The sequence below is a fragment of the Leptopilina boulardi genome, unplaced genomic scaffold (genome assembly GCF_019393585.1).
Source record: "Leptopilina boulardi isolate dan_hultmark-lab unplaced genomic scaffold, ZJU_Lbou_2.1 LbouV2_211, whole genome shotgun sequence".
Classification (NCBI taxonomy): Eukaryota; Metazoa; Arthropoda; class Insecta; order Hymenoptera; family Figitidae; genus Leptopilina; species Leptopilina boulardi.
Window position 1 is genome coordinate 1,607,467 of NW_026137765.1, and position 24,569 is coordinate 1,632,035.

General features: G+C 25.3%; 1 protein-coding gene across 4 annotated transcripts in view; it reads left to right on the forward strand.

The window, feature by feature from the left end:
- LOC127278774 (hemicentin-1) overlaps nt 1-24,569 on the forward strand; it is a 207,002-nt gene that overhangs the window by 167,712 nt on the left and 14,721 nt on the right. Inside the window, exons 18-22 of one of the 4 annotated variants that reach the window (XM_051300637.1) lie at nt 6,636-7,057; nt 10,781-10,897; nt 11,862-11,983; nt 18,137-19,048; nt 21,617-21,668. In XM_051300637.1, coding sequence (XP_051156594.1) covers nt 6,636-7,057; nt 10,781-10,897; nt 11,862-11,983; nt 18,137-19,048; nt 21,617-21,668 — 1,625 coding nt within the window. Of the gene's footprint in view, nt 1-6,635; nt 7,058-10,780; nt 10,898-11,861; nt 11,984-18,136; nt 19,049-21,299; nt 21,570-21,616; nt 21,669-24,569 lie in introns of those variants that run through there. The other 3 variants (XM_051300638.1, XM_051300636.1, XM_051300639.1) reach the window with 3 other exon arrangements.

Below are 24,569 nucleotides of genomic sequence, written 5' to 3' on the forward strand. Positions count from 1 at the left end.
CATATCAGTTTCGTCTTTTACTTCAAGTCCCAGTCTTAAAAAAAAATTTCCAATTAAATTTCACTTTTAGTAGTAACAGTCAGTTTTTGGTCAGACAAATTTTAAATTCGATTTTATTTTTAGTAGTAAAAAACAGTCGCAATCGGACAAAATGGTTTTTTTATTTAGATATCAGTAGTAAAAGTCAAGTATTGGTCGGACAAGCTTTAAACTCTTATCACTTCAAGTTATGAGTAGTGAAAGGCACGTTTAGTCAGACAAATTAAAATTCTCAAATTCAACTGCTAGTTTAAAAAAAAATTTCCATAATATTTTGTAGTAGTATAAACATTGTTTTAGTCGGACTGAATAGCCCCTCAATTAAAATTACCAATTTCAACTGCAATTACATGTAAAAGTAAAACACAAAACCAATATATTATAAAAAAAATCGATTCCCTCTGACCTAGAAAACTTTTGATTGTGGTGAATAAAAGTTTTTGAAGTGTTAAAATCAAATACGTTTGACCACATTAATCTACCATGTCACGTTTTTGACTTATTTCAACCTAAAAAGGTCACAAAAAAGATATCTTTACTTTTTCCTTTAGATAAATTGAATTACTTCTCGTTTTACAACCACTTTTGAGGTTACATTTACAATAAAAAGAAAGAAATCATTTTATTTAAAACTTTCCATTAAAGAAATTCTTTTTCAATAAAAAAAGGAAAACAATGACGATAATAAAAATTAATAATTAAAAAAATAAAATAAAATAATTCAACATAATGAAATATTTAAATGAAAATTAATAGTTAAATTTAATTCGATAGGAAAATTAATTTTTAATTGTGATAATTAATAAAATTTTATTTTGAAAATTTTAAAATTCGAGCAATTTAAAGTATATATTGTAATAAAGATGTGAATTATTTAATTTCATTACATATTTAGGGTCAGGAGAAATTTATTTGCAATTGTTTTATTAATGAATTCATGGAAAATTAATGCAAACGGTGTGTCACTTAATATAGCTTCTCACAAGGGTCACATAATCATATAAAATTGTTATTCCTGCTTGGTCCACATAGTTTAAAATGTAATCAAACTTATTCCATTGTGCTTTTTTATTGTAAGTTTCAACCACAAGAAAGTTTGCTGATCCAAAAAGTATTTCAAAACTTAAATGTAGGTCAAGGTTCTTGTTAAACTTCTAGATTCTCGAAATTCCAACGTATACACTCACATACATAATATAAATTACGTTGATCCTAAGAGAGTTCTATTGTTGTTTTTCTTTTTTTGGTATTGAAAATATTCTGCCTTTGGAAATTAATTCCAATACATTCACGAAATAGAAACAAAATTCTATACAATTGTAAAAAAAAGTTGATTGTTAACAATAATTTCAAAAGGATAATTATTCCCAATTCTTCGTGATAATAATTATTATCAATTTGTCTAAGAGACAATTATTAATTAATTTTAAATTAATTAATAAGTAAATTAATTTTCCTTAAGTGTAATTTTAATTAATTATTTGTAATTAATAAAAAAATAATAATAAGTAAAATAGTGGAAAAAAATTATTAACTTATGTTTAGAATAAAAAAGTAAATTTATATTTAAAAAAAAAGAAGATCAATGAGGGAGATTCAGTTTCCGCTCAATAAGTTACTTATCACAAGATTTACTAGATAGAAAAAAAAATGCCTGTAGAATATTAACTCTGAGATAGGAAGAAATCAGACAAGTTTAATTAAAACTTGAATAGATTTCCATTTCTATTCTTGTGGATGGTTTGAGAGTACAGAAATGACGAAGTTTTAAGAGTTTTCCAAGGTTCAATATAGAATTTCATTGATTATTAGAGAAAAATGCATTTGTAGAGATTATAACTATGTATAGATGCATGTGGCAGTATTTTTTTCCTTGACAAAAAAAAAGAAATTTTATTACAATTAAATTTTTTAGATTTAATTTTTTTTTTTAAATTATCGTTTTTTTTATAACTAGAGAATCTTTGATCAATATATTGGTTCTAATATTTAAAAATCTGAGACCGGGTATTAGACTTTACGTACTCTCAGTTATGGACCAATATTGGCGATGAGAATTGGTCCAATATTTAAACAATCGTCAGTCTTGTCAATTTCCCCTGGGATCTAAAAGGTACATTGAAAATAATAATAATATGATATAAATGAGCGTTTCATTAATTTAACATTTCAAACTTTGGATTTTAGTTATTTAATTAATTATTAATTATTATTAATACTTTATTCAGAAAACCAATAACAAAATTTATGAATTTTTAAACAATTTATGAATAAAATATTTCTTTCAAAGAGTTTATTTGATAATAATATTTTGTTTATGTATTGCTTTTTTGCAAAGTCGAATGGAAATTAGGTCAAAATTTATTAATATTTCTAATTAATTTATAAATTATATATATATATTTGAAAGTATGTTTGAAATTTAAAGTTACGTTTAATAAATGCAAGTGCCCTTTTTAATAAAAATAAATGAATTTTTTTTTTTCGTAGTAAAAGAATAAGTTAATGTTATTGGTTTTTGGAAAACGTGGTTTCCTTCATTGGATTGTGGTTGATGGTGGTGGATGAAAGGAAAAAAGCATATAGTTCAATTTCGGTATAGTTTTCTCTGCCTCAACGAATATAGTCTATATATATAGTAATAGAAGCGAGAGGTTTAATGGTGAAAGAGCGTAGAGAGAAAATGGCATGGCCTACGATAGCAGCTAGATTAAAAATAAGGGGATGGGAAGCGTTCTTGATTCACCAACCATGAAATGGCTCGATCTCTTTCTCTGATCCTCACTGTCCTATATTTATATATCCACACACACACACACACACACTTTCAAACATTGTTATTTCTTTTCTACTTTCTACTTAAACTATCGTATGTAGAGGTGTGTAACTATTGAGTTTCAAGGAGTTTTGCTTCTTTTATCGCTATTCCCTCATCGTTCAACTCAAAAAAAAAAAAAAAAAAAATTAAACTTAAAAAGTTAAAATACACCAAATCATTACTCAGTAAATCACTGGTTTTTAATTAAGGAGTTTTGAAATCACTTTTTCACTGACAATCTGTCTGTATCTCTCTCTCTCTCTCTCTACTCACAGAAATCAATTTATGATTGCAATAAAATTTTACTCTGATATCGTTTTATAAGAATATTTTGTTTCATTTACCAATCGTAATTCTCACTATATATATATATATATATGTATTATAAAACAAAAATATCGAGTCAGGATTTTTTAATTTAAAATTTTGTTTGACTAGATTTTCAATTTATAACATGAAAGTTTAATTATTTTTTTTTATCTCAGTAATATTTTTTTTATTTGCAAAAATTTATTTTATAATAAATAAAAAAAAAATGTTTTTTTTTTTTTTTTGAATTTAATTGTACACACTGTATATTAGCATATCATCAGAGATTGTCATCGTTTATGTAATATTAGACAATCTCTTCATAAACGTCAATTCAAGTAAAGCTGAACTGAAGCTAAAGCTAACAAGGAAATTTGCCTTGAATTGACGTTTCTGCGGAAGAGATTATTGTCTAATGTTGCATATACGTGATGACAATCTCTGATTTCTAATGCAGTGATTTATTTTTAACAATTTAATAATTGTAATAATAATTTTTTATTTAAAAAAAAGCCATTAGGCCAAATAAACAAAAAAAAAGCATCTTTTTATTATTAACATTGTTATGCCTTTAACAATTTTTTTAAATTAATAATAATAATAATAATAATAATAATAATAATAATAATAATAGTAAATAATTATTTAAGACAAATAAATATCTATTTTATAATAGTCAAGTAATTGATTATTTAAATCAAATAAATTTTTAAAATACAATTAAAAGCAAAAAAAAATTTTTTTTTGTGAAAAATATTTAAAATAGAAAAGAGAAAAAATGAATTTAATAAATAACATTAAAAGTTACTAAATTTAATGAAATAAATAAAATAAAATGATAAAATTAAGTTCAAATTAGACGAGAGATTACGAGGAAATGAAACAGTTATTAGTATTCGTCGCTACAGTAGTTTTATGAGTTTGAAAGTTTGAAATTTACGACATGATAAGAGTTACGACTATAAGATGGTCATATATATACATATATATATATATATATACATATATTGAGAATTTGAAATGAATTTTCACGACGAATAAAATGCCATCTTCACGTAAATGTGCTAGGAAAATTTAGTTCTTCAAGAGATGCAAGTTTTCATAATAAAAGACGATGAAATTCGTTGACTACGTGTGCATCGTATTACGGAAATCGTGTCACGTGTTTTGTTGTGCGACTTGAAAAAGACGAACATCAGAAATAAAAAATAAAAAAAAAAAAGGAAATAAAAGAAAAACGAAAACTACATGTGTTACATATACCTGTTTTCTTTTTTTTTTGTGTGTGTGAGAGAGAGACACAGAAAGACTGTAGGATACTTTACGCCTGGATTATCGAAGATCCTATCGATAATCTTGTTCGACCTCGTCGTAAAACATCCTGGCTTTCTGGGTTGAGTTTGCAGAGGCACTGATTTATTCCCTATTGCAATCGCATGAATCGCTTTTTGGTTTCACATCCAAGTCGTTTGGATATCAAAGTGAACGTTGCGGGGTTGGAAAAAAAAAATTCACTCTTTTTGTTCAGCACCAAAAAAAAGCCATTCAGGAAATGTATTGTTTTTCTATATTAAAAGCGCGTTTTATTTCCTGTTCTTTTTTTTTTTTTAAATATTTACACCACAAAAGCTAAACAAAAATGTAGTTCTAAAATAAAATTTATAATCTCCATAAAGTGTAATTTGACTAAAATAAATTTTTTCCTAAATTTTTTAATTTTTGATAATTTAATTCTTTTTTGATAATGTATTTATTTTTTATAATAGAATTTTTTTTTCGTTTATTATTACACAAGAATTATAACGGTTCTTTAATTTATCAGTAGTTTCAGTCAGACGGAAAGTTAAAAATTGCTCATTATTTTAGTGAATTAGTAGAAACGGTTAGTTAAAGTCAGACGAAACAGAAAATTTTCTTTCTTTTGATGTTAGTAGTAAAGTCAGGTTAATAATTTTTAACTGTAAAGAGATACAATTTTTATTTTTAGTAGTAAAAGTACATTACTAAGTCAGCCTGGAAAATTTTTTTATTATTAGTTTCAGTACTCTCTAAATCTGAATTAGTAAAAATGTTTACTAATTTAAATTAGTGACTTACATTTTGCTTCAGAATTAATTAAATTTTACTAATTGTTAGTAAAAGTTATTAATAATTAGTAAAATTTTACTAATTCATAAGCAAAAAGTGAGTTACTAATTCAAATTAGTAAACACTTTTACTAATTCAGATTTAGAGAGTAGTGAAAGTCAATTTCGATTAGACGAATTTCAAAATTTATTGTTAAATATTAATTTAATAAATTTATTATTATTTTTCTAAATTAGTAGAAAATGTTATTTTTAGTCAGACATAATTATTATTAAATTCTCTAAAATAAAATTTCCTTCTCACCACTTGAAAAGATTCCCCGGAAAGTGACCCCTGGAGGTTCTATCAGAATTCCGCCGGGGAACATCCAACGTAATTCCCTCGGAATTCCATCGGAGTTCTAAAGAATTTCCGATGGGATTCCGACGGAATTCGATAAGAATTCCGACGGAATTAAGACTAAATATTTTGAAAAAAAATTAATCGGAATTCCATCGGAATCCTATTGGAAATTCTTTGGAACTCCGATGGAATTCCGAGGGAATTACGTTGGAAGTTCCGGCGGAATTCTGATAGAACCTCGAGGGGTCACTTTCCGGGAAATCTTTCCAAGTGGATCGTCAGTAGATAAAGTCAAGTTTCGATATTTCTTTCTTTTCAATAAAGAAATTTGATTATTTTTCAAAAATATAATTCGAAAATCATCTTTTTTTTTTTTTTTTTATCAAAATATACTGTCAGAGCTTTATTTTAAATTTTATCAGTTTTACCACCGAAAATAGAAAAGTAGAACTTTTATATAATTTAAAAATGTAAATAGCAATTATTCACCGGATATTTACTGCTAAAATAAATAACAGTATTTTTAGACATAACCTCTCTTTAATCAGTTATACAATATATTATTATAATAAATAATTTAATTTTTCTAAATGAAATAAAGTGACAAGGGATAAAATAAGTGACTGTAATTTATAGGTAGAGATATTTTTAATTTTATTATTAATTTAAATTACTAATTTCAAATTAATTACTGAATTATTAATTATTATCTCTGAAATAAATAGAAAAAAGAAAGGAAGATTATTAATAATTAATCGCATTATAATGATTCTATTTTTGTGATTAAATGAAAATAATTAAATTTCTTAATTAGAAAATCTTAATTTAATTCGTTGAGGTCAAATTACATGTGGGTTTACAATATATATATATATATATATATATATATATATATATATATATATATATATATATATATATATATATATATGTGTGTAGAGTAGAATCTATAAGCAGATCAATTTCCCGAGTGGCTTTAGCTTATATATCCTCTCTCTCTCTCTCTTTGATAATAATCCATGTGTACACTTACAATTAGTCCCGACGGAGGACCTCCGAGTCCTACAGCGTCCTCATACTCGACGCAAAGCCCAAGTCATCCTACACCCGCTCCGAGATGGCCACTCAAACCTGGCGTTCTCGTACACGTCAATCGCACTCATAGTCTCAGATCGGGTTTAAGCTCTCGATCCAATCAGGCATTGAGAATCCACTCGGACACCTCCTTGAGTGAACCATTTACCACTGAGAGAGCACGTGGAAATTGTTCTCTTATGAGAACGCCAGTGAGGCCATTCCGTCGTGGAAAGGACACAAATAGACAAAGGACAATAATGAATGTTTCTGGCATGCAAGATGATGGTATGTTTGCAAGAGCAAATAAAATAAGAGCTATTTTTAATGCTCAACTCAACAATAAGGAACCAGACACCTTTCCAGGGATATCACGAGGAAAAACAGGTAAGTTTTACCAACACAAATACACACAAACTTTTCTCACACTTCCAATTATCCAAAGAGTTTTTCTCGACGACGTCACGTTTGACCCCATTCTCTTATATTCCGACGACCATTAAAAAAAAAAAAAAAAGGATTCTTTTTTTTTTCACCTCTCCTATCAAATTACAAACCGTTTTCTTTAATGTCTCACTTCCATCAACACGAATCACATTCCCCTTGCGACGTGGATAGACATTTTTTATACATGGAATGAGATGCTGTAAAAATATATATATATATATATATATATATATATATATATATATATATATATGGTTTATATTGCAATACACGTGAAATATTTACACGTAAATATTTTTCTTCTCAATATTTTGAAAAATTAATTTTTTTACCGCTCGATATTTTTAATGTTTGTTTTTTAATTATTAAATAATTTTTTTTTTTTGTATTTATAACATAATATTTTACATTTGTGAAAAAATTAATCATTTTCGAAAAGTAGGACGTAAAAAAATAGCTTGTCTAAATTTTAAATTAGTTGACAATAACTAATTTGATCGGAAACAGTTAATCACTGGTTCAAATAGTAATATTTGTCATACTAATTAAACAGAAAATTAAAAGGCACTAAAATAAGCTGCAACGCTTATTATTTTAATACAATTTTGGATTAAAAAAATTGGATTAAAATAATAAGCGATGCAGCTTATTTTAATACCTTTTAATTTTCGGTGTTATTAGTTAAAAATTATTTTTTACTAATTTATTTATTTATTTATATACTAATAATGAATTATTTTGTATTAAATATTAATTAATGAAACAAACAGTTATCTAAACTTTTTTGTTAATACAATTTTTTTTTATAAAATCTAAATCTGAATTAATAAAAATGTTTACTAATTTAAATTAGTGACTAACTTTTTGCTTTAGAATTAGTTAAATTTTACTAATTGTTAGTAAAAGTTACTAATAATTAGTAAAATTTTACTAATTCGTAAGCAAAGAAGTTAGTCACTAATTCAAATTAGCAAACACTTTTACTAATTCCGATTATTATTATTATTCTAAATCTGAATTAGTAAAAATGTTTACTAATTTAAATAAGTGACTCACTTTTCGCTTTAGAATTAGTTAAATTTTACTAATTGTTAGTAAAAGTTACTAATAATTAGTAAAATTTTACTAATTCATAAACAAAGAAGTGAGTGACTAATTCAAATTAGTAAACACTTTTACTAATTCAGATTTAAAGAGTAGTGAAAGTCAGTTTCGATCAGTGGGAAGAAGGAAATTTAATTTTAGAGAATTTAAAAATAATATGTCTAATTCAAAATAACATTTTCTACTAATTTAGAAAAATAATAATAAATTTATTAAATTAATATTTAACAATAAATTTTTAAATTCGTCTGATTGAAACTGACTTTCACTACTCTCTAAATCTGAATTAGTAAAAGTGTTTACTAATTTGAATTAGTAACTCACTTTTTGCTTATGAATTAGTAAAATTTTACTAATTATTAATAACTTTTAGTAACAATTAGTAAAATTTAACTAATTCTAAAGCAAAAAGTGAGTCACTAATTTAAATTAGTAAACATTTTTACTAATTCAGATTTAGAGTGTAAAATTAAAAACATTATCAAGTTTCATAAAAATCAGATTATTTTTTTTTATTCGACATATTGGATCCGCCATTTTGAAATTTTCAAAAAATTACAGTTATTATAAAAAATTTTATAGCAATTTATGTGCAAATTTTCAAAAAAAAAAAAAAAAATTAAATCAATATTTGCAGTTTCATTGTATTTTTAATTTTTCAACGACACCAAAAGAGAACAATAAAGCTTTTTGATTTGTGAAAAAAAAAAAAATTCTATATATATAAAGTACTGAGAAATATGAAAATTTTTCTTTTGTCGCCTATAAAGCTTTTGAAACGCTTATATATAAAGATATTTTACCGATGCTTTTCTTTCTCACGTTTCTTTTTTTCTTTTTACTTTTATATCATGTATCAAACAGTTTCACTTGAACTAGTATGTCATTCATAAAAATCCGTTTGAGTATTATTATACAAAACTATTTTTATCTTCTTTTTCATAAAAAAAATAATATAAATTTTTGCTTCTGTTATATTTAATTATAAATATTTAACATCACAAAATCCCAAACATTGTTATTATATTTTTATATTTGAAATTAAAAAAAATATATCTTAAAATAATTTTTAAATTATATAATTTTTGAGTGGAAAAATTTTATTCAATTGTTATAATTACCCTTTTGTCGATATTAGTGAAAATTTAAAAATTGAAAAACAAAACGGATTTTATTTTTAATAATAAAATGGGAAAAATTAAATAAATTTGAAATATGTCGAGAACAATGTATATTTTTACAAAAGTTTATTTTTAATTTAAAAAAATCTTTTTCAATTACATTTACATTTTTTAATTTACATTTGTACTTTTTAAATTTTAATCCAATATTTTTTTCTCTCGCATAACATTCCATGTGTGAAAATTTGAAAAAGTGATTCACATACATACATGAGGTTTTTGTTAATAATAATAATTATTAAATAATTTATTTTTCCTATTTATAATAAATTATTATTACACATAGAAGTAATAAAATAATATTTATATTTCTGAGGCATTTTAGAGCAAATGAATTTAAACACATTTTTTTTTTCGAATTAAAAATTTATTTTCCATCATCTGGACCACATACCCTCTCTACAAATAATGACATTTCTTGTTTCATATTTCTCCCTCTCACTATATTCCTTTTTTAATTTTATTTTTTTGCGAAAAAAAAAAAATAAAGTAAACGTATTTCTAGCCAAGTAACAAGTTGAACTTTTATTCAATCTCATTAATTTGTTGTTTCATTTATTATTTCTTTTATTTATATATTTTTTATTTTCCTTTTTTATTTTCATATTTATATTTGTCATAAAAGAAAATATGTTTCTTCAAAGGGGAAAAAAAATATTAGAAACGACGATATTAAAATAAAAATGAGGGCTTAACTGAACGAAATGTACTTTAATCGTTTTCCAATTTTTCCCCCGAAGTCTTTACATTCTCTCTCTCTCTCTCTCTCTCTCTCTCTCTCTCTCTCTCTCTCTCTCTCTCTCTCACTCACTTGGGTAAAAGTTGGATTATCGCTGAAATAGCAAAACGTATAGAGAGAGGCCTTTCATGCAGTACCGAATTTTGCCAGTCTAGCGGCAGTAACTTTAGCTTATTTTGCTACTTCAACATTCTCTCTCTCTCTTTCTCTTTCTTTCTCTCTTGTTCCGTTTTAATAAAAAAGTACATCGTCAGTAGTGTCGAAAAATTGAATTCGATCGCGTCTCTTTTTCTTTTTTTTCTTCCACCTTGACGACATAATATTAAGGCCACGAGCGCCTTAAACTATTCGCACATGTTAAAAAACTTTGAAGGGAAGAATTTCATTTTAGTCAAATTTATATGTGTTGCATGGTTTTTAACATGAGTCTCTGACAATAAAGTTCAACTAGCTTTCGGCTAAGTGTTACTTGGCGAGGAAAATGTCACTTTTGGTCTGTTCTCATCTCTCTTACACACACACACACACACACACATTCTCACATTCTCCAAAAAGTCAGAGAGCGTGTATTATGCGCGCATGTGACAAAGCTTTATGTGTTGTGACGATGCATTTCGTATGTTATGTGTTTTCCTTTAGCCGTGACTTACAAGCGAATAGAACCACGACAGAGGATTTTGCACGATGCTCTTAAAACATCAGATCTGACCAAATCAAGGCCCAATGTATCCCGTAAGCGTAAAAAACCTGGATCAGGTATGATTTTCTTGTTTTTATATTTATAATTTTTAATATTTATATATATATATATATTTGCACGATTTTTATAAACGTTTATTCTTGATTATTTATATTTATAATGTCCTTAATTTATAATCTCTTTCTCAATGTTTTTCACATATATATTAGATTAATCATTTTTTTTTTTGATAAAAAAAATTATTCAATTTTTTATATTATTTTCTCATTCAACTTCACAGAATTTTTAGATTAAAGAGGAAATTTAATTTATTTATAACGAATTTTTTATAAAAGAGAAAATAGCAATAATTATTATATTTTATATCTATGTATATTATTTGAAAAAAAAAAAAATTCATCAAAAAATAGAATCTGTAATGAATCAATTTTCAAACTTAATTGCTTTTAAGTGATGACGAGCTCGTTTCCATTTCCAGTTGTGCAAAGAGGTTAATTAGAATGCTAATTCGTATTGACACTTTCCGAGTGTAATCAATGACAGTAAATTATTCGTTATCCATAATATATTCAGTCACTAGTTCACATTCAGGATATTTACATCATTCAAAATTGGAAATGCGTCCATTTCATATTTATAACTAAATATTCTTTATTCAAAAAAAAAAAAAAAAAAAAATTCATTAAAATTTTAATTATTTAATAAAAATATTTTTCAAAATAATATTTTGATTTATAATATAATTAAAATAATTTCATTTCTGTCATTCGTCACTAAGTACTTATTTATTCAAAATAAAATTGTACTCTAAAAATAATATTTCATTTCATTTATGATATAAATAAAATATTTTAATTTATTACTTTCATATTGAGGGAATATTTTTTATTGTCTTTGTCAATTTTAAATATTAAAAAATTTGAAATAAAAGTGAAAAAAAATTCATTATACAGTAATTATTTTTTTTTTGTTGTAACAATTAATTGAACAGTATTTTTTTTTTCTAAATAATATTTGCAGATCCGAATCAAACGACAAACAGCAATCACATGGGTAATATGTCAGAAGGAATGACCGATCCCGATACGAAAACATTTTACGAAAATTTACCATTTCATGGAATACAAACACCGCCGAATAAGGTGAGTGACATAAACAAATATATATATATATAATATTTTTGACAATCGTTTTTTGAATTTAAATGCACGATTTTGATATTTGTTGGCACTAATTTATTTATTTTTAAACAAAAAAATATTGAAGGAAAAGAGTGTTATATATATATTATTAGCTGTAATCGAGATTAAACATTGTCTCAATAGAATTTCTCATAATGTATATAATAATAATAATAATGAATAGTAACAATAATAATAATAATCAATGCTAAACAGTTAAATTCTAGTTTAAACTCTTTGGTGGTAAAATTCGATTAATACTGTGTATTATGAAAAGGCGATGAAATAACAATGTAGTTTAATTAACTCATAATCGTAAAACAAAATGGTTCAAACAGAGTTTACTATAGTATAGAAAGTTCTCTTTTTAAACTTATATATATATATATATATATATATATATATATATATATATATATATATTTTCTCCTTTGCTTTTCAAACTGTAACTAATTATCTCAAAGAAAAAAAATGAAAATTAATTAAACGAATACAAGAATTTGATTTAAGTCATTATAATTCAAATAGTAAATTTAAAAAAAATTTTTTTTTTTAAAAAGTAATTATTTTAAATTTGTTTTTATAGTAAGTAAAATTATTTTTTTGAGAAAAGAAATTTTTCTTTTAATTTTTATTTAAAACGCAAAACATTTTATATAAATTTGAGAAAAAGAAAAAAAAATGTTTTCTGTGATTTTATCAACTGTAACAGCAATGACAACATTTTCTAAAACGTACAGAATATTGGATAACCTTTATCTGAAAGTAAAGCCATTCGGTCAGTCTGATAAGAGTACCGAAAAGAAATAGCATTGTGAGGAGAGCACTAAGTGAGAAACCGATACTCCAACTCTCTATTGTCTAAAGGGAAGTAAAGAGAGAGAGAGAGAGAAACAGATCTTGAGAAATCCTTTAAGTCAAGGCGAAAAAGTCATCTAGAAAATTCCATTAAATATTATTTCAGTGTAGATTAAAGAAACTCGTTTATTGACGCTTTTTCTATTCTTTAAAAAATAATTTCCTAATTGGAGCGGAAATAGTTAATTAACCAACTAATTGCTTTATTGTATAATAAATATATTTATTATGAATGACTGTTCATTAAAATGGGGGAAAAAAGGTCAATTAAAAAAGGGGAAATTTATTTCATAGATGACATTTCAAATTTTAGTCATTTGCAAAAAGAAAAGCAACTTTCATTATTAAATAATCAATCAATAAATTTCATCTATTTTTTTCAGTACAAATTAATAAATAATGAACAAGTAATAAATAAACTCCATTTGTTCTAAAAAATAGAATAAAAATTTTTTTGAAATAGAAAACTACATTTTTTTTGCTACTAATATATAAAATACAAAAATTCTATAATTCTGTCTGACTAAAAGCAATTTTTACTACTAATACTGAAAATATGAGAATTTTCTATTCTGTCTGACCAAGACTGACTTTTACCACTAACATTTGAATTCAAAGAATTCACATTTTTCTGTCTGACTAGAATTGACATTTACTACTAACAACTAAATTGACCAATGTAAGGACAATTCTGTCTGACTCAAACTGTTTTTACTACTGATAAGTAGATTTGAAGTATTTAATACTTTCCGTCTGACTAAAACTGTCATTTACTACTAGTATTTGTTTAAAAAAAATTTTTATCTTCACGTCTGATAGAAACGGGCATTTACCTACTTCTAACAATAAAAAAAACTTTTATTTGCAAATGACTAAAAACTTGCATACACCTTTAATATATAATATTTATTTATTTAACAAACGTATACAGGCAAAATATAAAAACAGATTAAAACTGGTTTACTAAGAAATATAATATAAAAAAATAAAAATTATTTATAAAAATAAGATATTTGTTGACATCTAAAAATACAAAAAGCATTTTTAATCATTTTTTTTTATGAATGTCAAAATAATTTCAAATATACATTGATATCTTACGCGAGTATGTATAATATATAAGAATCAATCATTACTGAATGCTGTAATTAATCATAATATTCGATGATTCGAGATTGACAGCAGTGATTGATCATAATGTAGGATTAAGTATTTCATTTCAACATATTACTCTCTCTCTCTCTCTCTCTCTCTTACTCTCTTACTCTCAAATTAACAAAAATGGTAATAACAAACAATAGAAATATATATAATTCACTAAATTAATTTTTTTTTGAAAAATTGTACAATATTTATAATCCAAATAAATTCAGGAATTATTATTTTGATATATTGATAAAATCTTCAATTATAATTGATAAGGAAAAATAATAAAGTAAATTTTTTGTATTATATTTTCTTATCGTAAAAAAAAATATTTGAACAGCCTTGCAATTATTTATCAATCTTAAAGAGATCCTGCTTTTGTAATGTTATATATATATGTATATAATATATAAAGATAAGTGTGTCTCTCCTCTAAAAAAGTCTAACTCATTTGGCGAACCTTGATAAATGACTCGGTAATATTTGAAAATCTCACGAACTCTCTCAGACATCCTTGAAGCCAGGAGTAAAGTCACCGTGAAATAATCGCATTATGAGGGTGAAGTGGTGAAATAGTATATAGCAGAAGAGAAAGAGAGAGAGCGAGAGAGAGAGGAGCCTGCAATTCTAAAGTGGTTTATATATGGAGAAATGAGATGAGGGGCCAAGGGGATTGCAAAAGTAAAACGGGGGTATATACACCTCACTTCTGCGTTCATATACTATATATAAGAGACTGCAGAGTTGAAGAGGGTTGCATTAACGTCTGCCCAAGTTGGGTGACCCTTTGCTTCATTCACTTTCCAATGTGCGCCACTTGATTCGATTGCCAGAAACAGGAACCCTTAACCTATTCAACTAGGCCACGCTCGGCTGAAAATGAAACTTGTTAAGTACATAAATGTAACGCATGTACCCTTTCGAGAATTTTCGTCAATTATAGTTTGTTGATTCTTCTTCTTCTCCCCCTTTCTTCTACTTCATCGTTAATCCTCTTATTGAAGAATCCTAATTGAAAGTACTCATTTTAATTACTACAAATTCAATTTTTCTTTATTTTTTCCCTACGCGTTTAAAATTTCCAAAAAAATTCTAATTTAGATCGTATTGAAAATTTTATTTACAGGAATTCACTTCAATTTCAAGTATATTTTCCGTCTGACTCCAACCGGTAGTAACTACAATAAAATCGTCCGTATAAGAAAAATTGAATTTTTTTTTTGGAATTTATTTATGATATGGGTTGCCTTATGCGTGATAATAGGAGACTTCCTCTAATTGAATTTAGCTGTCAATTTTTTTCTACACTTTTAGGTGTATTTTGTGCAGGAAATTGCATTAAAATAGTCTGCCTATGAAAAATTGAATATTTTTGAAAATTTTTTTTTGACGAAAAACGCTTTAATGTTGGTAATAGGTGTCTTTCTCTACTTGGATTTGGCTGTCAATTTTTTTCTACACTTTTAGGTGTATTTTGTGCAACTTCCACTTCCACTTTTTTATTTTCATTGCCGTTTCCACTTCCACTTTTTCTAATTCTCATTCCCATTTTCACTTTCACTTTTTATAATTTTCATGCCCATTTTTACATCCACTTTTTTATTTACATTACCACTTCCACTTCCACTTTTTCTAATTCTCATTCGCACTTCCATTGTGGGAAAGTGAAAGTGAAAGTGAAATGTGAAAGTGGGAATGAGAATTAGAAAAAGTGGTAGTGGCAATGAATATAAAAAAGTGGAAGTGAAAATGGGAATGAAAATTGGAACAAGTGGAAGTGAAAGTGGGAATAAGAATTAGAAAAAGTGGAAGTGAAAATGGGAATGAAAATTGGAACAAGTGGAAGTGAAAGTGGGAATGAGAATTAGAAAAAAAGTGGTAGTGGCAATGAATATAAAAAATCGAAAGTGGAAATAGGAATGGGAATGAAAATTAGAAAAAGTGGAAGTGAAGTGCGAATGAGAATTAGAAAAAGTATAAGTGGAAATGGGAATGAAAATTATAAAAAGTTTAAGTGGAAGTGAAAGTGGTAATGGGAAAGTAGTGTCAAAGTTTCTGTGAAAATATATTTTAGAAACTCTTAATTTTTTATAGGTACTAACTTTAGTAACATTAGTAATGTTAGTAACATTAGTAACGTTAGTAACGTTAAAATTTTCACCTGGGCTGCCTAAGAAAAATTGAATATTTTTGAAAATTTTTTTTGACGAAAAACGCTTAAATGTTGATAATAGGTGTCTTCCTCTACTTGGATTTGGCTGTCAATTTGTTTCTACACTTTTAGGTGTATTATGTGTAAGAATTTGCAATAAAATCGTTTGCCTAAGAAGAAATGAATTTTTTTATGATATGGGTTGCCTTAAGTGAGGTAATAGGTGTTGAAATTGAAAATTAAACATTTTTTTACTCCTATTATATAAGTTACAAAAATTTTATAAATCTGTCTGACTAATAGCAATTTTTACTATACTATTACTGAAAATACGAGAATTTTTTATTTTGTCTGTCTAATACTGCCATTCACTACTAGAACTTTATACTGTCAAAATTACAGGAACAAGTAAAATGAAAATTTTATTAATATTACATTTATGCAAAACATTTTATTAATAACTAATTAAATTTTAATGAACTATTTAATCAAAAATTATATACATATTTTATGTTTTTAAAGAGTAAAATTTAATTAGTCTTAATAACAAGATATCAAATACTCACATCTTCATTGACGCATACTACATGGAATATAGAGTATGTAGTTAGGTAACATTCTCTATTTAAATTCAAATATAATTATCTCGATTATTAATCAAGTTAGAGAAAACTCTGTTTGGCGAACTGGTTTCTAGAATATTAAGTTTGAGATTATAATATTTAAATCTGACAATATACACAGTTGTCACAAAATTAGATATTTTTTTTTTGAATTTGTCATCTTGTTTTTGTCCATAAATTACAGCTAATAATGTATATATATATATATAAAAACACTCTTCTATTTTTCAATTTTTATCAGTGTGATTTTATTTAAAGCGCCAAAGTAAGGAAATGTGCTTATAAAATATTTCTCAGTTTAGTGCTTTTATTATACATATATGCCACAGTTATATTTGCCAAAATATATTTTATATAAAGCTTTAAAACATTAAATAAATAATGTTTTACCATTTAGAAAAAAAAAAATTAAATTGCTGAGAAATTAGCTTTTTGTTATCAATTATAGCTAAACGCTTATATATTATTGATATATGTGCCAAAAAAGAAAGTAAAGAACGAAGAACTCAATTTGTGGCCACTATTTGACGTTTAGATAATTTAAAAATTAATAATAATTCTTAATTTCTTTCACATTTTATAATTCAGAGGAATAAAATATTTTAAAATTGAATTTATGTTGTTTTTTTCAGTTATTAATTTTTTTTCTTTACACTAGAGCATATATTTCTATATTTAAATAATTATTCATGTTTTTTGTTATTACATAATTATTGTATGGATTCTATCAGTTAATTGCAATTATTGATTGTTTTGATATTTAATATGATTTAATAGCAATATAATAATAATTATTATTATTAATAGAAGTGAAAATTATCATGTTTCAAACTCTGCTGGTAATTAATTTTTTCACACGCTATTTTCGAACATGCTACTCTGATGAGCTAATTAAATTTATATGGTCTCTCAAGACTATAATTATTATATGTAGAGAATATTGTTAAAAAAAAATTTTATTTGAAGAAGAAAATTAAATTTTCAAAACAATTTTCATATATGAAAGGAAACATTACTTTATTATTAAAAAATAAATTTTTTTCACACTTTAGAATTTGTAATTAATAAATTCTCTAAATTGTTTCCATTTGTATGTTTTTATAAAATATAATTATTAATTCAATTTTTGGTTGAATTTTTGTTAATTTAATAAAAAAAAAGTAACATGAATGAAAAAAAATAGATTTGTAAAGTTAGGTAAAGTGATAAGAAAACGACGTCAAGTTTTGGCCACAACGATGACGAGTCACAGAGAGAGAGAGAGAGAATAAGGTAAGAGCAAGCAAAATGCTTTCAACGTAGTTTGGTCGTGATACGACCATGCATTTGTTTTAGTTGGTTTCTCCTAAGTTTGCTCAAGTTTCGGCTTTGCATGGCACGTTGCATTCAACCACGACTTCGCCATGTTCCTCGCGGCCGTTAAGCAGAACGACCAGCCTCTGCGGTGGCAGTTCCGGCTACGAATCAACAAGGAGTCACCTGGGTCCACACTATAGCGTTCATAATATGCCCCGGAGTAATTCACCCGAGTTAAAATACAACACATTGAAACCCCGTCGTAGAAAACACCGACACTCACAATTTTATTCATTAAGACTCTGTCGAAAACACGAAGCAGCAGCAGCAGCATCATCATCATCATTGTCGCATCGAAATTTTCAAGTTTACGCAATACCAATATATAAAACATGTCCGCACAAAAATGGCAGTACAAGTACAATTGCCACTTCAATAAGATCCGCTGAATGTACACCAACATCAACACTAACACGTTCATCGAGAGAGACAATAAAATCAGAAATAATTGAAACAAAAACAATTAAACATGAAATGATTGAAGAGAATTCACAAAAAAAGAAAATTAATTCAACAAAAAAAATGCAAAGAATTGAAATTAATAATAGTCAAGAAATAAATGCCGAGAGATTAAATTTTGATAATACTAAAGTAGAAATGAGAATTAATTTGAAAAATCGTAAATCAGATGAAAAAGTTAATATGGAAAAAATTAATTTAGAAAAAATTAATTTAGAAAGAATCAATTCAGAATTGATTGAAGGAAAAAGGATTAGCTGTGGTAAAAAAGCAATGATGAAGAAAGAAGTGGTTAAATCAACGACAACAACAACAACAACACCACCAATACCAGCGCCAAGAACGAGAAAAACAAATCCCATTGAACATACATATCAAAATATTCCTCCTCCTGTTTTTCCTGAGAAAAGCAACACTGCCTGCAAGCTCAAGGTTTGTCGCCCGCTAATATTATTAAACGCTCCTTTCGCGTTCCGACACTCGCAAAATATTGCGACCGCAAAATGTCGTTTTACTTATATATATATTTCTACTTTTCGCGTCTTATTGACGAATGCACTATTTCGCGACGCGATCTTTTCACTTGCGAAACTTTTTTTTTTTATCACCTTCTACAATTCCCATTATTTTATAAATATTTTTAGACAATTAGCTAAATTTTACATCCAGAGAAAAAATGTTAATATTTTTCTCTCAGAGATAAATATATTTATTTGTTTCAAATTAATTTTATTTGCGTTAAATAAAAATTTTATTTGTAAATTTTTTTTAATTGAACCAAATATTTATTGGGCTTTAAGAGAAATATATTTTTATTTGATTCAAATAAAGTTCTATTGTCGGAATTTTAAATATATTTATAAAATTTTGACTGAATTTTTTTTCTAACACTGATATCAAGGGGTACAAAAATATATTGCTATTGCTACCACAATTAGGTAATTGTCTGACAAAAACTTTCAGTTATCACTGATTTTAATATTATTTATTTTTTATTTTTATTTTATTATTATTTTAATATTATTGGAAAAGAAAAGTTTCTGACTACTGATAACTAGTATTACTACCGACACAACGTGGTGTCTGACTAAAACGGTCTTTTACTACTTATAACAAAAAAAAGGAATTTACCAGAAACTTCTTTTTCTATTAATATCTAAATTACAAGAACTTTAAATTTCCGTCTGACTAAAACAAAATTTCCCTACTAATAACCAAAAAACCAAAAATTTTTATTTTTCGTCTGACTAAAACTGCTTTTTTTACTACTAACAGCGGAATTAAAAAGAAAAAATCCGCCTGACTATAACTGACTTGTACTACTAATGACATTTAAAAATTTAAAGCAGGTTCTGTCTAATCAAAACTATCTTTTACTACTAATTCTTCAAGGAAAAACTCTTTATCTGGAATAGCTATATGTTTCTCTAGAAAAGCGAAAACTTTCCTTGTTTTAATGAAACATATCACTGTTCCAGATGAAGATTTTTTTCCTCGTTAAATTAAAACAATTCAAAATGTCTGACTAAAATTGTTTTTTTACTACTAAATATAAAAAAAAGTAGTGAGAGTTATAAAAAATACTCCGATGGAGAATTATTTTTTTTTTATAAAATACATTACCAATTGTGATAGTATATTTCAATATATATTAACAAAAACTTCTTTTTTTAATTATTTTCTACAATTATTTGTTTTCAAATTAACAATCAATTCTTACAAGTCATAAAAGTTTGTTTTTTTTCTCACTTTTATTGTCATTTACACTTTACCTATTTCGTTTGCACTTTATTTGTTTTTCTCCTGTTTCCAACGTATATATATGTTATTGCGCAACTGTTCTATTATACTGGGTATTGTCCACTTTTATTCCCTCACAACTATTCACTCATATATAAAAGTAATTTTTACACTCTGCTACTAAAAAATTCTAAATGACATATTCCATCTGGTTGAAACAGTAATAAACACTTTAGCAAAAAAAAAAAACTCGTTAATGCGATACACTTTTAACTATACAAATTTCTTTTACTTCTATAAAGCTTTTAAATCAATTATATTTAACCATTTCAAAGTTTATAGAGATAAATATAATGAACCAATTAAATTACTCTGGAATAAAATTCACTTTTCTCAATTATTGGAATTTTTAAATAACTTATCGTTTCAATATTCTGAGTTTTTTTTTTATTTCTTATCCGATATTTAAGAATAGAATATAATTTATATAAATATTAAAATTCATTTTATTAATAAAAAAAATATATATATTTATTTTTTTAAATTTTGTTATCTTAGTATCCATAAATTATAATTATTTGTATTTTCTTAATCATAAACTAATTAGTTGCTATTAACTATTTCATTAAAATTATTAAATTATATACAATTTCCTTGTTTCTTTGTTTTTTTTGTTTCATATCAAGTTCTCAAGATTCGATAAATTGCTTTTACCTTTCGAATCGAGGGAATCGACTTTTTATATCTATCTCTCTCTCATTCGTATAGAAAATTTTTTTTTTTCTCTCAAGTACTCGCGAAATACGAAAGAGATAGAGAATTCGTCGTGAAACTTTTTCTCTAAGATCTTTTTAAAAAAGAAGAAGAAAAAGAAGAAGGTAAACGGTCGTTTTCTTTATATATATATATATATATATAGCTGACTGCCTGATTATATTTGCAGATAGAAACGGAACGCCGGTCCGCACACTTGAGTATTAGTGTATGGAGGGGAAGCGGTCCCGATATGTAGCGAGTGTCCGAACGTTACAAAAAGTTTTTAAAGCTGCCCCGCGCACCAGCCAAAGTCTAGAACTCACACATTTATATATTAGAGCATCGGAATTTATTTCTATATATATATATATATATTTCTATATATATATATATATATATACAAATATATGTAAATCTAGAAGTAAGACAGCACATACATACACAAGCAAAGTAGGAAGTAGAGGTCTCCGAGTTTTAATCGGAAATCATGTTTTGCCCGTTAAGCTGGATCCCGGCATCTGTGTAGGGACCGCCAGTGTGCATGTCAGCGCCTCAAGTAAGTTTCCAAATAATCGCCATTTAACATTTCTTCTCTCTCTTTCTCTCTCTCTCTTTCTCTCTATTTTTTCCTCCTTTAATCGAAACCAATAAATCCTCAAATAATTTCCAATAAGTTGATTATAATTCAATTTGTATGGGAAAATAAATTTTCCGTGAATTTAATTTCTAAATTATTTTGCAAAACATTTTTTTTTTTTTTTGTTCTCTAAAAATATTAATATTTCTTTATAAATAGTTTTTTATATTTGATATTAATTTCGAGCTTCTATTTTAAATAAGAAATTTTATATAAAAATCAGAATTGACAAAGAATTATTTGCAAAATTTCATAGGTTTTAAATTATGTCAGACTAAAATTGATAGGTACTACTAGAAGAATTACAAATTTTTTTTTTTTGAAAACTGAACTGAATATTGACTTGAACTACTTGTAAAATTAAAAAAACGTTTAGAAAATTTAACTAAATATTGACTTGTACTACTGAAAAAATTACAAACGTTTTTTTGTCTGACTAAAAATTTACCTTTACTACTGATTTTCAAATTTAGTCATTTTGTCTGACAGAAATCGATTTTATCTACTAATGAAAATACAAAAAATATTAAAACTGACTAAATATTTATTTGTACTACTAATAATATTACAATAAAAGAAAAATGTATGACTTTATATTTACTATTACTACTTTTTTCAAAATTTACTTATTATGTCTGACTAAAATCGATTTGATTCACTAATAAAATTACAAAGAATATAAAGTATAAATAAATATGTACTTGTACTACTTAAAAAAATTAGAGAAATATAAAAAATCCAACTAAACACTGACTTATACTACTAGTAAAATTACAAACAGTTAAAAAGTCTGACTAAATATTTACCCTTACTACTGATTTTCAAATTATTTTAGATAGTCTAACAAAAATTTGACTTGTACTACTAAAAATGTTACAAACGTTTAGAGTGGCCGACTAAATATTGACTTGTACTACTGAAAAAATGAGAAACGTTTATAGAAAGCTTGACTAAACATTTACATTTATTACTTATATAATTACAAAAGTGCAGAATGTCTGACTAAATATTTACTTTTACTACTACAAAAAATTACCGAACGTTTAGAATATCTGACTAAAAATTTACTTATACTACTGAAAATATAATTCTAATAATGTTTTACTAAATATTTACTTTTACTACTTATTTTTTTATTTATTCACTATGTCAGATTAAAACAAATATGATTTACTAATAAAAAAATTAGAGTCGCACTAAATATTGACTTATACTACTGAAAATGTTAAAAACATTTAGAATATCTTATTAATTATTGACTTTTATTATTAACAGAAATTCCAAATATTTAGAATATCTGACTGAATATTGACTTGTACTACTGAAAAAATACATATGTTCATTAAGTCAAATTAAAATTTATCTTTAAAAAAAGATTTTTCAATTTAGTCATTTATGTCTAACTAAATATTTATTTGTTTACTAAAAAAATTACAAACATTTAGGATGTCTGACTAAAAATTTATCTTTACTACTGATTTTCAAATTTAGTAATTCTGTCTGACAGAAATCAATTTGACCTACTAATAAAAATACAAAAAATATTAAAATTGACTAAATAATTATTTGTACTATTAATAAAATTAGAAAAAAGAAAAATGTCTGAATATATATTTACTTTTACTACTGATTTTTCAATTTTACTCATTGTGTCTGACTGAAATCGATTTTATTCACTAATAAATTTACAAGAAATATAAAGTCTGATAAAATATTTATTTATACTACTTAAAAAATTAGAGAAATATAAAAATCTGACTAAATACTGACTTATATTACTAGTAAATTTACAAACGGTTAAAAAGTTGGACTAAATATTCACCTTTACTACTGATTTTCTAATTTAGTCATTTTCTCTGACTAAACCCATTTGATTGACTAATAAAATAACTATAAAAAAAATTAGTCTGCCAAAAAGTTGACTTGTACTACTGAAAAGTTTACAAACGTTTAGAATGTCTGACTAATTATTGACTTGTACTACTGATAAAATTACAAAAAAAAATATATCTGACTAAATATTTACATTTACTACAAAACAATACATGTAAAGAAATAAATTATAATTATCAATATATTATTATGGTTCAAAAAAGAAATTTTAATTTACTTAATTATTTTCTTAGAAAATATATATATATATATATATATGTTAAATCAATTAATTGTTGAATAAGATGAATCGTAAATTTTGAGAGACTGTTGCAAGTTGGTATAGCGTTACTCGAGACAAGAGATGATCGTATGCATGTCCACAGTGATAATTAGTGCCTAACTCGAGTTACGCTTTGGTTCTAATCACGAGTCTCAAACGGAAACTTCGTAACAACAGCCTATGCCTAATCAACTATCTCAATTGGAAGCTCTATTATGTTGATATTAATTTTACACTAGTGTGGTTTAGATCTCAATCAAAGTACACATATAGTTATTGTAGTGAATTGAAATTCCATTTTGAACTATTTCACATTTATAGAACATTCCATTTCTATATATACTTTTCGAACTTCTATATTTTAATTATTTCAATAAATTTTTTGACATTCTATATTTTTTTACATAATTTTTTTAAATAATAAAATAAAATAATAAAGGTAATTTTTATGTTTTTTCCCTAAATTATTATATTCTAATAATTTATTTTTCTATTTTTTCTCACCTATATTAGAAAGAAAAGGGTAAAATATTATTTATCACCTTTTTTTTTATTTCTATATGTAAAAATAAAATTTGTTTTTAGAAATTATTAAATTCTAAATTAATTATTTAAAATTTACTTTTCGATTTTACCTCGTGTATATTAGAAAGAACGATAAAAAT